The sequence below is a fragment of the Gorilla gorilla genome, chromosome 2 (genome assembly GCF_029281585.2).
Source record: "Gorilla gorilla gorilla isolate KB3781 chromosome 2, NHGRI_mGorGor1-v2.1_pri, whole genome shotgun sequence".
Lineage (NCBI taxonomy): Eukaryota > Metazoa > Chordata > Mammalia > Primates > Hominidae > Gorilla > Gorilla gorilla.
In genome coordinates this window covers 61,194,339-61,208,993 of record NC_086017.1, presented here as the reverse complement: position 1 = coordinate 61,208,993, position 14,655 = coordinate 61,194,339, and the positions used below count along the sequence as shown (strand labels likewise).

The 14,655-nt window shown below is 45.4% G+C and overlaps 1 protein-coding gene across 6 annotated transcripts in view; it reads right to left on the bottom strand.

The window, feature by feature from the left end:
- DOCK3 (dedicator of cytokinesis 3) overlaps positions 1 to 14,655 on the bottom strand; it is a 699,272-nt gene that overhangs the window by 27,146 nt on the left and 657,471 nt on the right. For all 6 annotated transcript variants that reach the window (XM_031009748.3, XM_031009752.3, XM_031009749.3 and 3 more), the window contains 4 exons: positions 7,399 to 7,485; positions 5,944 to 6,048; positions 1,290 to 1,431; positions 60 to 226 (listed from right to left, as the gene is read on the bottom strand). In XM_031009748.3, coding sequence (XP_030865608.3) covers positions 60 to 226; positions 1,290 to 1,431; positions 5,944 to 6,048; positions 7,399 to 7,485 — 501 coding nt within the window. The remainder of the gene's footprint in view (positions 1 to 59; positions 227 to 1,289; positions 1,432 to 5,943; positions 6,049 to 7,398; positions 7,486 to 14,655) is intronic.

Sequence of the window (14,655 nt, the reverse complement as noted above, 5' to 3'; positions counted from 1 at the left end):
GTTGAGCTTGCCCCTGGACTTGCTGTGTGTACTGCCCCTGTTTTCCTAGATTTGTTCACCTTGAATTCATTCTCCTTGTCCTTGGGGCCTTTGTGAAAAGGCCTGTCATACCGGAACTTCCTCACATTGTTGACGCGATAGAAGCTCTTGACTCGATCTGGTACCCTATCCATCTGCAGAACATCCACATAATCTGGAATGGGCGTCACTGCATAGATCTGCAAGTCTGGGCAGGAAGTGAAGGAGAAACACAGACTTGCCAGAGCTGGACCTGAGAGGCTGACCCCTGTCATCTCCTCAAAGGGGAGAAGTGCACCATAGTCCCTGCTCCTTACTGACAGCCCAGTAGGGGAGGCAGTGGCATCTCTAGGGGCAGATCAGACCCAAGCACAGTTAGGTAAATCTCTATCTGCTCTCTCCCTCTCCCTGCTCTAGTAGTTGAGTTTCATGAGCACTTAGCCAAGGTGAGATGTCAACAGCCAAGTGTTCTCTGGTGCCCCTTTAAGAAACAAAGGGAAAGAGGGGAATGCAGGCATCCACCCCATGGGAATGAGAGAAGACTGCAAGGGTCTGGGCTTCCCCTCTATAGGTAAAGCATATTTACTGAAGAACAACTTTTAAATAAAATACTGTTTGAAATTTTTGTGGAAAAAAAGCAGATAAGAGTCCACTTGCCCTCCCTTCTCTGAAACAAGCTTGCCGTAGTCATGGCAACTGTCATGTGGTCCCCAAGGAAGCTGTGTGTGAAAGGTGAGGGGAAGGGCAGTGTTTCCATTCAGACTTCCAAGTGCCACCAAACCAAAGGAACTCCTCATCTTCTCCTGCTCCACACATCCTTGGGCCCTGCCCCAGTCCGCCTGATGAAGAGAAGGGACAACAATAGTACACATGGGAGTGGAGCAGGGCACAGCACAGGTGGTATCCCTGTGACAAGAGCCCTGATAGGACCCAAGTCACCCTGTACAGTGATTGCTCCTGGCTGCCTGGGCAGACTCCTCATAGGGCAGGGTGAGGATTAAGCTGTTGGAAGCAGCCAGCCTGAGGGATAAAGGCCTTCCTGAAGCCCCACTGATAACTAGACCACCCACTGCTAAGGGCGTGCCACTGCTTCCTCTTTGAGGTATTAGTGCCTTGCTAAGTGTGTGCTAAGCAATGAGGACACACTCAGGTTTAGGACTATGGGATATCTAACCTGTATGGTTGGCAGTGTGGTAAAGGGGCAGCTGACTGGGTGGATCTCACCTCCCAGGGCCCCTGCCCTCCTCCTCCCACCCAGTATCAAAGGATACACTGGGCATCGCACTGTAGGATGGCGTCATCAGGATGGTTGGGGTGCTGCATGGCGACAGCCTGCGGAAACTCACTGAGCATCCTCTGCTGGAAGGCCTCCAGCCTCTCGTAGTCATGGCCACGGCACACGTATTCTTTGTTCTGCCACAAACAGAAGAGCACACTCTATGTATGCTTTGCTTGTAGCCCCCCACCTCCACCCTGGAGTCAGTAGCTACATATAGCACAAACATATCTTAGGAGCCTTCTCTGTATCAGGCCCTGGGACAGGCACAGGGCATTGCACTCAAGGAGGCAGAAGAAAAACAAAGCGAGAATTACACTGTGGTGTGGCAGCCCCAAGGGAAGGGTACAGGCTGCAAGAAGCTTGGAAGAAGGAGAAAAACCTTACGCAGGAAAGAGAGCAAGGTGGGAGATGGGATTTTAGAAAAAGCTATGTTAAAAAAATGTCCTGAAAGGTCCGCCTAGGTCAGGCTGGTATGGTATGGTGTGAGTGGAGAAGGGCAATCTATGTGGGTACTGTGACAACCAGGGCAACAACAATCAAGACAGGAAAAGGTGGAGCTGGAAAGAAGGTGTCTGTGTAGAGAACTGGTAGAAGCAGTTGGGCAGAGGGGGCACTGCCAGCCCCTCTTGACATGTCTTCAAAGGAAGAAAGAGAGAGGCATCACAGGGCCAGCCATATGCTTCCAGGGACAGGGTTAATCACTGGGCAGGCCTTGGAAGACCCTGACCCTGACTCCAATGTTACCAAGGAGTGATTGCTATGGGTGCCACCAAATAATGTTAAATGGGGGGGGGTGGTGGTGATCAAGTGTGTGATTCTGAAGGATCACTTTTATTAGTTGGGAGAAACAGTCTAATGTTGCCCAGTGCCCAGTAGGTATTCAGTAACTGTTTATTGCATTAATAACCCTTTGGCAGCAAATTTCTTTGCAAACATGTCAGCAGAACAAATAAACACCATTCTAAGTACAGACTTGTTAAAACTTTATGTTATGTCACATTTACTTTTGGTTATGTCTCAGTTTTTCTCTTTGAGGACAAGGCACCCCCAACTCTGCTTGCTCTGCCTATGTCATAGCTGGTCATGAGTGGGTGGCTGGAGGAAGTTCCCCTGAAACCCACTGGTGATACAGTCTGCCCATCCAACTGCCTAGCCAGACCCATTTCAACAAAATGGTATCAGGCACTGCCAGCCCCTCTTGGCATGTCTTCAAAGGAAGAAAGAGAGAGGCGTCACAGGGCCAGCCATATGCTTCCTGGGACAGGGTTAATCACAGGGCAGGCCTTGGAAGACCCTGATCTTCTTGAAATAGGATTTCTGTCTCATTTTTACTTCCTGTCTCACTATGGGAGAACTTGGCTAAGGCTGGGCCATGTGTCTGTATTGTTTTTTTGTTTTTTTGAGATAAGAGTCTCACTCTCTTGCCCAGGCTGGAGTGCAGTGGTGCAATCTGGGCTCACTGCAATCTATGCCTCCCGGGTTCAAGTGATTCTCCCACTTCAGCCTCTCAAGTAACTGGGATTACAGGTATCTGGCACCATGCCTGGCTAATTTTTGTATTTTTAGCAGAGATGGGGTTTCACCATGTTGGCCAGGCTGGTCTCGAACTCCTGACCTCAGGTGATCCACCCGCCTCAGCCTTCCAAAGTGCTCGGATTACAGGCATGAGCCACTGCGCCCAGACTGGGCCATGTGTCTGGATGAATCAGAATGGAAGGGATTCTGATTCTGATTAACGCTAGGAAGAAAGTTAAGGTCAGGAGGAGCAGGCTGGCCTCTCCAGTGGAACAGACCAGTAGTCAAAGGACAGAGATATTTCTAAATAATATCTAAATAAATAATAAATATTTATTTATTTCTTGATAAATAAAACTGACAAAGAAAGTACTTGTGAAGAACTAGCCTTGTCATATCATTCATATGTACAACCCTCACCAATGTCTGTTCATGGGTCAAATGATGAGAAATATAAATTCCCTCAAGAAGGAAGGGTTGGATGTTTTCCTGACTCTTTGCAGATTAATAGATAATCACATTTGTGAGGCATGGCAGGCAGATGGCCCAGAGAAACCAAGCTGACAGAGCTAAAGTAATAGATGGCCTGTGCATTCAGGGATGGTAGGAGAGTAGCCTAGCCTTCTGGGGAAGGCCCAGCAGGAAGAACGCACACAGTGTTGACCTTGAGGCTGACTGTTGGTTTCATATTCACTTGGGGAAGAGCTCCAGCATCCCCACAAAAGACAGATCTGGCCCCCACTGCTTTGTACCTGGTTCTCACCATGGGCAAGGCAAAGAGCTACCTCCACTGGGACTTATTATTCTGCCACAGATGAACTGAGCAGCTGAAATAAGGGAAGGTAGCATGTGGGTTGGCTGAGGAAATTTGTATGCATGAATTATACATGCATTATGCCTCTTCTTGAGATTGCATCTTGTGTGGAGATGGGAATCGATTGATGGGTGATATTTCCTAACACCCCTTGTTATTCTTCCTCCATTACCAGGGTCTTTGAAACCACATTTGAACATTTGGACTGTTACTTGTGAGCATGATGTGGATGGCTTGGATGCAGGTTTTATGCCAGGTCCTACCTGTCAGAAAGCTCCAACAACCCTGAGACACTAATGTGTCCTGTGACATGAGCATGAAAGGGTGGGAAACAGGTTGGACTACGATGGAGCATTCCTGCTTGGCAGAACACAAACAGGGGATACCAGGGCCTGATTCTGTAATATCCAAAATAATGATGTTTTATAGTGAAATTTTATTTTTGACATACAAATTGTGGATCTATACAGGAAGAAGAAAATGACAAGACAGCATAATTTGAAAAGATAAAATGAGAAAAAGGCAAGTTACAAGACCAGAATCATTAGTTTGTCAAAGGACTTTCTGGAAATGCTTTTGGTTTCTAATTCTTGTACAATTGCTTCTACTTCTTTTGCTGACTTCCACCACTTCCATTGTTCTTATATGATCTATGCCGATGGGGCTAGCAAATATGCCACTTCTAAAATGCCTGGGCTGGATGGTCACTAGAGATGAAGGAGGCCCAGTCCTCTTAAGAAAGTCTCTCTACTCATTCCTGGCTGGGCGCATTGGCTCACGCCTGTAATCCCAGCACTTTGGGAGGCCGAGGCGGGCAGATCACATGAGGTCAGGAGTTCGAGACCAGCCTGACCAACACGGAGAAACCCTGTCTCTACTAAAAAATACAAAATTAGCCAGGCATGGTGGCGCATGCCTGTAATCCCAGCCACTCGGGAGGCTGAGGTAGGAGAATCGCTTGAACCTGGGAGGTGGAGGTTGTGGTGAGCCAAGATTGTGCCATTGTACTCCAGCCTGGGCAACAAGAGTGAAACTCTGTCTCAAAAAAAAAAAAAAAAGTCTCTCTACTCATTCCCATTCTGCTACTAGAAACACTCCTGTGGAATAGAGTTAGAGCCTTCCTGGGGATCACAATTAGGCAGTGAGCTTGCTGTCCCTGTCATATTGCCAGTGCTCACACAGATCGTTTTTCCTTCTAGCCTAGAATGATTACTGCCCAAGAAAAGTGCAAGTTGACCTGCCTTACTTCTGCAATGTGGTTAGCCTGGACTCTGCCGCTAGCAGACTAGCTTTTTTTAAAGGAGCTATTAAGCCCGGTTGACCTTTGATGTGATAACAAGCTTGTTATTGCTCATTGGCTAACCCAATTTCTCCAAGAAGACAGGATCCCAAACATATCAAAGGGAATTTTCCCAGCTATTTGCTGAGGCTTGTGGACAGTGAACTTTAGTTAAAGATATTGGAACTGGGGGTGATCAGCAATTAGTGATTAGGTCTCAACTGCTCCAGGGCCCACACACCAGGGCAGCTTCATTTAGATCATCTGAGAACACATCTCTATGGGATTCAGCCTATAGTGTATGTTGACTACTCCTGGAGCCTCTGAGTTGTGCTGAATAAATAAGAAAATCACAACTGGTGTCAGTAGATCTATGCTCAGTCATCCTTTCCACTCTTTTTATATTCCAGTTCAGCCTGCCAGGGAACAGTAGGGAGAAAAGGCTGTTGTCATCCTGGGTCAGAGAACTGGCTGCCTAGAAGAGGCTTTCTACAGCCAAACCCAGTGCTTGGCAGCTCCCTCAGGATCCTAGGAGCCACATGCTGTGTTCTTCAGGTTCTCTCATACCAACAGTTCTCCATCCTGGCTGCACAGGCTACAGTGCAGCCAGGAGGAAAAACCATCATCTTAGATGACAAACCCTAAGAGGCCAGTCTACTGTTAAAGTCAGGGCTTTACTGGTGCCCTATATGGCTGAGAAGAGTCACAATGGAGGTTCCAGACACTGGAGGCAGAAGTTGGAAGGCACCTATGGCACACTCTTAGACCCTGGTCACTTCCTGAAGAAACTCCATTGATTTAGTAAGAAAGCCACCCTCACACATTCCTGGTAGCTACAGAATAACAGAACAGACTAAAACAGAGTCTGAAGTTGGCAGCCAGTCCAGTCAAATAAAACCAAATGCCTGTTGTTAACTGGTTTATCCTCTGTAAAGAAGTATTCAGTAGAAAAGGCAAAAAGGGGAAGAAAAGAATACAGGTTTTAAGTGAATTATGCGTAAAATATATAAGTTCTTGTGACCATCTGAATGGACTCACCCGAAGAAAGAAAGGAAACTTCCTGCCATAGAAGCCAACCCGAAAGAACTCAGGCTCCAGGCGTTGCTGCTCCATAATGTTGTCATAGTAGCTGGCCTCCATTTTCTGTGAATGAGAAAGGTCTTCAGGTTGGCTTGACTGCTGTTGGTATCCAAAGGAAGTTCTCCCAGGCCCAACTGGACACTGTCTTCTGGAAAGGGATCATGGCAACTCAATCTAGATAAGAAGTAAGTGAGCCTCTAGACATGACCAGCCTCTCTCCAGGGAGTTTCATCATGGAAGAGAAAGCCCTCCATCACCACTGTCTGATGGTGGGATGGGGACAGGCCTGCCCACTGCAGCCACGTGCAGCTGCTGTGAATGTCCTTCCTAGAGAATGGACTCAGCCCTATAGAGATCTGGGCTTACTGTACTTGGGAGGCACACTTTTAACACGGACATTTTCTGCCTGCGGATTTCTGGTTTTGACCAATACTCACTATACCAGTTGACCTCTGACTAGGTTGCTTGTAGCTGGCGACCATCAATTCTCACCACCATTTTGCATCAGTCCAACTCTTGTTCATCTACCATCTGACTAAAGATGCTAACAACTGTAGTGAGGAAGGCTCAGATGCCAACAACACTGGTACTCACTCCAAGTTAAGATATTTTAAACTTGAAAAGCTAACTAATATCCATGATGTCTAGCATTCCAAGGTCTGTAACTTTTTTACTTGTGGCTGACCTGGCTTCACATTCAGAAAAAAACTCACTGTAACTTTGATTGGGAAGATAGCTATAATGCATTCAATCAAGCCAGCCTGCCAGAACTGGTTAAGAAGTCACTGCTAGAGGAACATGCCCAAACACCAATCTGGATCATAGAACAGGAGAGTTAGCCACAAGGATGAGGGTGCAGAAAGGGTGAGTTGAGACTGCTAGCCTCTTTTTTGCTGATGAAATCAGCAGCCATTATGATTCAGAACCCAGCACCAGCAACGAGGAAAAATTTGGTGCAGACCTTCAAAGCCCATCGAGCATTTGATTTAATTTTTTAATATTCTGCATCAAAGAAGGCAGCAAGTACAACATGCTTAAAAGTGACCATAAGCAAAGTGGGGAAAGCTCTTAACAAGATTTTGGATGAAGCATCCATAAACAAAACCATTCCAGGAAAAGCTTCTCTGTGAAGTTGAGCTGCCACCTCCTTCTTGAAACCACCATCCTATCCTGCCTATGCCACTTCTCCCTTCTCTGAGCACCAGTGGCTCTTGGGGTCTAGATCATACAATTATTTGTCAGGTGTTATTTTTGGTTTCCTAGTCAGACTGCAAGTGTCCTGAGGGCAGGAGTCTTGGCTTTTGTTTCTCTTGTATTGTCCACAGCACTAAACTAAGGGCTGGGCCCATAGAAAATGCTCATTTAGAAACTGATGCCAGTCAGGGCTGGGGTGGGGGGAGGGGCACAGCTCACCCGAATCCAGCTGAGGCTCTGGTAATCATAGAGGCTCTCGTACTGACACGCCAGCTCCCTGCACAGTGGGATCCCAAACTCCCAGCTCTGTGTCAGAAACAGAAACAGGGCTTCAGCATCTCATCCTCAGAATAGCCTAAGCCCACATTAAACACATCAGAAGACACACAACAAAAGGTCTCCCGCCAGCTCCAACTCATGTGTCACAAAGAACATATACCTCAAGACCAATTTGGGGGGCATGACACAGACGTGTGGCTTTCTAGCTCAAGCATAGTTTTTAGGTCTCTGCTCAAATGTCTCCACCTCCAAGAGGCCTTCCCTGACTGCTTTGTCAAGAATAGGCACTTCCTTGTCCATTTCTGTTCTGTTACTATGAAGTTATCTTAATTTAAAAAAATTACTTACTTTTTTTGTTGTATTAGTCTCAATCAGATGAGAAACAGAATGAGGGCAGGGACCCTGTTTATTTTGTTCTCAGAGACTAGAACAATGCCAGGGATGTATCAGGTACTCAATAAAGATTTATTTGATGAGATAATGAAACACTAATTTTTAGATTAAGATAGTTTAAGCTCAGAAACAAGTATGGAAACCAAGAAGAAAATGCCTACTCAAGGACTTGGCAGTAGGTCTGACAATTTCCTTTATGGAACTATTTGACCTTAAATTAGGCTTCAGATGATCCTTGCCTAGTTAGATTCCAGGCTTTCTGTGGTATGGCTCCTGTCACAGCAACATGCCCATGCAACAGCCTGAGAGAAGGCTGCAGTGGCCTTCATTAAGAGGCGATATTATCCATTTCCTCCTTTAAAAAAAATATATACCTCTTTTGGAAGTCAAATTGTCCCTGTTTGCAGATGACATGATTGTATACTTAGAAAACCCCATTGTCTCAGCCCAAAATCTCCTGAAGCTGATAAGCAACTTCAGCAAAGTCTCAGGATACAAAATCAATGTGCAAAAATCACAAGCATTCCTATACACCAATAACAGAGAAACAGAGAGCCAAATCGTGAGTGAACTCCCATTCACAATTGCTTCAAAGAGAATAAAATACCTAGGAATCCAGCTTACAAGGGATGTGAAGGACCTCTTCAAGGAGAACTACAAACCACTGCTCAACGAAATAAAAGAGGACACAAACAAATGGAAGAACATTCCATGCTCATGGATAGGAAGAATCAATACTGTGAAAATGGCCATACTGCCTAAGGTAATTTATAGATTCAATGCCATCCCCATCAAGCTACCAATAACTTTCTTCACAGAATTGGAAAAAACTACTTTAAAGTTCATATGGAACCAAAAAAGAGCCTGCATTGCCAAGACAATCCTAAGCAAAAAGAACAAAGCTGGAGGCATCACGCTACCTGACTTCAAACTATACTACAAGGCTACAGTGACCAAAACAGCATGGTACCGGTACCAAAACAGAGATATGGACCAATGGAACAGAACAGAGTCCTCAGAAATAATACCACACATCTACAACCATCTGATCTTTGACAAACCTGACAAAAACAAGAAATGGGGAAAGGATTCCCTATTTAATAAATGGTGCTGGGAAAACTGGCTAGCCATATGTAGAAAGCTGAAACTGGATCCCTTCCTTACACCTTATACAAAAATTAATTTAAGATGGATTAAAGACTTAAATGTTAGCCTAAAACCATAAAAACCCTAGAAGAAAACCTACGCAATACCATTCAGGACATAGGCATGGGCAAGGACTTCATGACTAAAACACCAAAAGCAATGGCAACAAAAGCCAAAATTGACAAATGGGATCTAATTAAATTAAAGAGCTTCTGCACAGCAAAAGAAACTACCAAGGGAGTGAACAGGCAACCTACAGAATGGGAGAATATTTTTACAATCTACCCATCTGACAAAGGGCTAATATCCAGAATCTACAAAGAACTTAAACAAATTTACAAGAAAAAATCAAACAACCCCATCAAAAAGTGGGCAAAGGATATGAACAGACACTTCTCAAAAGAAGATATTTATGTAGCCAACAGACACATGAAAAAATGCTCATCATCACTGGCCATCAGAGAAATGCAAATCAAAACCACAGTGAGATACCATCTCACACCAGTTAGAATGGCGATCATTAAAAAGTCAGGAAACAACAGGTGCTGGAGAGGATGTGGAGAAGTAGGAACACTTTTACACTGTTGGTGGGACTGTAAACTAGTTCAATGATTGTGGAAGACAGCATGGAGATTCCTCAAGGATCTAGAACTAGAAATACCATTTGACCCAGCGATCTCATTACTGGGTATATACCCAAAGGATTATAAATCATGCTGCTATAAACACACATGCACACGTATGCTTATTGCAGCACTATTCACAATAGCAAAGACTTGGAACCAACCCAAATGTCCATCAATGATAGACTGGATTAAGAAAATGTGGCACATATACACCATGGAATACTATGCTGCCATAAAAAAGGATGAGTCCGTGTCCTTTGTAGGGACATGGATGAAGCTGGAATCCATCACTCTGAGCAAACTATTGCAAGGACAGAAAACCAAACACCGCATGTTCTCACTCATAGGTGGGAACCGAACAATGAGAACACTTGGACACAGGGTGGGGAACATCACACACCAGGGCCTGTCGTGGGGTGGTGGGAGGGGGGAGGGATAGCATTAGGAGATATACCTAATGTAAATGACAAGTTAACAGGTGCAGCACACCAACATGGCACACTATACATATGTAACAAACCTGCACATTGTGCACATGTACCCTAGAACTTAAGGTATAATTAAAAATATATATACCTCTTTTGGTTAGATTGAGGGTCATTAGTTTACTTGATATTTTACCCAGGCTCCCCAACTTCTCAATACTAACAAAAATGTTTTATTATAGGAAATTTAAGCATATAGAAAAGTAGAGAGACTAGAAGAATAAACCCTTATCCATCATCCAGCTTCAACAATGACCAACTCACAGCCAATCTTGTATTATTCATACCCTATTCACTTATTCCTCCCCATAGTATTGGAAACAAATCTCAGATATAATTTCACCGGTAAATATTTCAGCATAAATCATTAAACATAAGGACTATATTTGTAAGAATACTCTTTGAAATAGCATCAGGGAGAAGGAAAACACTGTTTCATTTGGGGTTGTGTTTCTCAAAAGAGTACATTTTTCTATCCTTCAAAGAAATTAACACCATATGGATTGAAACCGCAGGACCAATTAAAAAGACTAAAACAAACCAAAGAGGTTTTTGTTGTTGTTGTTGTTGTGTGTGTGTGTGTGTGTGTTTTGTTGTTGTTTGTTTGTTTTTTTTAGAAACAAGGTCTTGCTCTGTCACCCAGGCTAGAATGCACTGGCATGAACACAGTTCACTGCAACCTTGAATGCTTGGGCTCAAGAGATTCTCTTGCCTCAACCTCCCGAGTAGCTAGGACTACAGGTGGGGCTAGGTGTGTGCCACCATGCCTGGCTAGTTTTTAAAATATTTTATAGAGATGGGGTCTCGCTATGTTACCTCGGCTGGTCTCAAACTCGTAGTCTCAAGCCATCCTACCACCTTGGCCTCTCAAAAGTGTTGACATTACAGGCATGAGCCACGATGCCCAGCCAAACAGAATTTCAAATAGACCCTGACTCCTTGCTTTAATATAATGCCTGTGCCTCAGTGAGCTAGAAAGCCTCTTGTACCCCCATTATCACAGCTTTCAAGGGGGCGTATATCAGTCCTCTCCAAGTGCCGCTTGGGCAGGTTTCAGCAATGGACCCACAACAGGGTCTACCTGGCTGGCAGCTTCATGGGGGCTAGCTAAGTTTACAGCTGAGTTGTATACAGACTTCTGGCCAGCCTGCCAAGAGCCAATCCATGGGAGACTGCTCATTTAGATGACAATGGCTGTATGTGTGGCTAAAGATGCCCTGTCTGCTAACAGTAGCTTCCAGTAAAAAACAGGTCTTCTCCTCCATTGGGATCAATGCTCATCTATCTTGCCGGCATCTCTGCCCTAGCTTGTAACCCTGATGCTCCAAGGCACCCCTCTCCACCACAATTATCTTTAGAATGAGCCAGGACCAAAAATTTTAAGACACTCTGCAAACCTTGAGGGGTATGCTGGAAAACTGGTGGGCTTGGGGGCTTTGAGAGCTGCCTCTGCACAGAGTTAGTAAACATAATACAGGTGCAATGCATCCCCATCCACATCTTTTGCCTTGGTTTCCCTCCTTCAGGCAGGAGGCAAAGCTAACTCTAAAACTCCCTACCAGTGTCTGAAATCCAGTCACTTCTACCAGCTCCTGCAGATTTGTGCTTTTGTTTTGTTTTGTTTTGAGACAGAGTTGCTCTGTCACTCAGGCTGGAGTCCAGTGGTGCAATCTCAGCTCACTGCAACCTCCGCCTCCCATGTTCAAGTGATTCTCATGACTCAGCCACCCAAATAGCTGAGACTACAGGCGTGCGCCACCACACCCAGCTAATGTTTGTATTTTCAGTAGAGACGAGGCTTCACCATGTTGGCCAGCTGGTCTTGAACTCCTGACCTCAAGTGATCCGCCCACCTTGGCCTCCCAAAGTGTTGGGATTGCAGGCGTGAGCCACCTTGCCTGGCCTAATATGTACTTTTATACATCCTTGTTGCTCCCTCGTAGGGACAGCACAAAAAGTTGTACTGACTTAGGGGTCATTCTAATCAAATGGCAAAGGAAGGGAAAAGCATGGGCCACCAGTCTGGCAGTCTGTTTGCACATTACATATTAGAAGTAACAGTCATTCCTTCAAATGAGTGTGGACCATGGTAAACCCTCAAGCAGGAGAGCCCAAGCCCTCTCCCACATAAGTGGCTGGTCTAGCCCTGATGGTTTGCTAGCCTCTGTCCAGCTTCTTCTCCTGCCTGCTTCTTCCACCTAGAGATGCAGGACCAGCTCTGATCTTCACATCACCCCTTCCTTCTCTCAACTCTCACCCTGCCATATCCTGTCTCTTTGGAGTTTCCCTCTCTCCTTGTCTGGCCTGGGAGAGCTGACTGTCTGTGGACCAGAGCCCAGTCCAACTTGTAGCAGGTTTGTAAGTGAACCACCTCACTACAGGAGAGAATGGCCCAGGACTAGGCTATGGCCATGTTATTAGCCATGGCTAATCCTCTTGGGTACCCAGGACATAAACATGGGACCAAGGGAGATTGTGTTGTCTAAGGCAGACACCAGAGAGCATGTGCCAGCTTTGAGGGGTGTACTGGAACAATGGTGGGTCTGGGGGCTTTGAGAGCTGCCTCTGCATAGAGGTAGCAAATGTACTACAGGTGCAATGCATCCCCATCTACATCTTTTCCTTTGGTTTCCCTCCTTCAGGCAGAAAGCAAAGCTACTCCAAAATGCCTTACCAGTCTCTGAAATCTAATCACTTCTCTTCTACTACTTTTTGTCCTTGTTCATTCTAAAGATAACTGGAGTAGAGGCCTTGAGTGAGTGCCTTGGAGCAGCATGGTTACAAACTAGGGAAGAGATGCCAGCAAGATAGATGAGCCTTGATCCCACTGGAGGACATTTGTTTCACTGGAAGCTACTGTCAGCAGGCAGGGCATCTTTAACCCTACATGGGGCCATCATCACCTAAACGAGCAGTCCCTATGGGGCAGCTCTTGGGGGTAGTGTCTGGAAGAAAAGCCAGGAGGGGCTTGCCTTGTGAGGCAGGGTGTGCTGGCAGTGTTGAGAGCTAGAAACTCACTACTTGCTCCTCCTTTCTTTCCTTGCCCTTCTCTTGTTGCCAAGGTGGCTTTTCTCTTGGTGCCAAGCATCCCTGCCCCACGGGAGCATTTTTTTCCCATAGCATCTGGGTTTTGCTTTTCTAGAACCATGGTTTTCTTCTTGAAAACCCGGAATATTTTCAAGAAGAACTGGTTAATCTCACCTAATAGTTTCATCAGGAGCTGAGGCACAGGAACAGACAAGGTAGGCCTTCTGTGTGAGCCTAAGACAGTGGGTCTGATAACTGCCCCTCTGAGGATGAGCTCATGAGGGGGCTCACTGAGTGGTCTCTACTCAGCATAGACTCTGCTCCTCCAGAAATTCAGGGCAAAGGCAGGATTGCAGAAGTGAGGAGATTCCTGAGAAGGTGGCCTATGGAGCCTCCTAGTCCTTCTCTCCTTCTTGTCCATCTACAGTACTCAGGCACACTTTGTGTTTTACTCCCTAGTCCATGTTAAAGTTTAATCCTGCTTTTCTATGCTTTACTATAATGTGGGATGAATAGGGGACCATCAATGCTCATGCATCCCATGGGTAGACTCAGTCAGATTAGGATAACTCTCCACTCTGTACTCTGTGCCCATGGAAAGAAATGAGAATGAATGCACTAGAAGCACACATGCGTACTCACACCATGCTTATGTCATTCCCTGTGAGCTAGGAGGGCTTGCTGGGCATGAGGGTGAGGGGCAGCTCCAGGTTAGCCAGGTGCCAGGAAAATAGGCCTAAAACTGCACGTGAGGGGCTCTGTGTCAGGCCCTGGATCAGCAAGGACCAGAGGCTTTGGGTCAGCATTGTGGATCAGTCGCATGGGCTGGCTGAGAGCTGAGCATGGGCATCCTTTCTGGGCTAGGTTACATAAGAGTTTCTGTGCTTTTGGAAAGGTTCTTGCTTACCAGTGCATTCTCTGTATGGGGAAATGTTTTCTGAGTGAATATTTTTGACAAACACAGAAGTCCCCCATGTTATATAAAACTGAAGAATGTTTTCTGATTTATAGACAAAAGCCATTAATGTTTAAATCTTTCTTTTCGATGAAAAAACTCATCTCAAAAACCAATTTCCATTTGAGTTGGGGGCTCAGCTACTATAGTTCCATGAATGACCCTATTTCAGCTTTAAAATGTGCTCAAAGCTTAGTAATGAGAAAATGGCTTCAACAAGTTTTTCCAGCACAAGGGCCACATCTAACAGTAGGTAGTCAGAGGGCGCCACATAGAGCTCTCCCAGAGATGGGAGGAGAATGGGTGGGAAGTCCCAAGGAAGCCTAAACCAGTGCTGACAATGCTGCCAATCCCATAGAAAGTAGTTTGATGGAAAATAACCCCAATATGAGAGGAGCCCAGGCTGTGCTGTAGGGAAGGGAAATCTAAGAAAAGAACACATACCAGTAAGAGGCAGTTTAGGCCTCCTTTGGCTGTGGTTAAAATCCATTCATTTCTACCACTCATATTTTATATGGCAGCAGATTAGAAAGCCGTATCAGTTCTTTAAGTAAATCCAATAAAA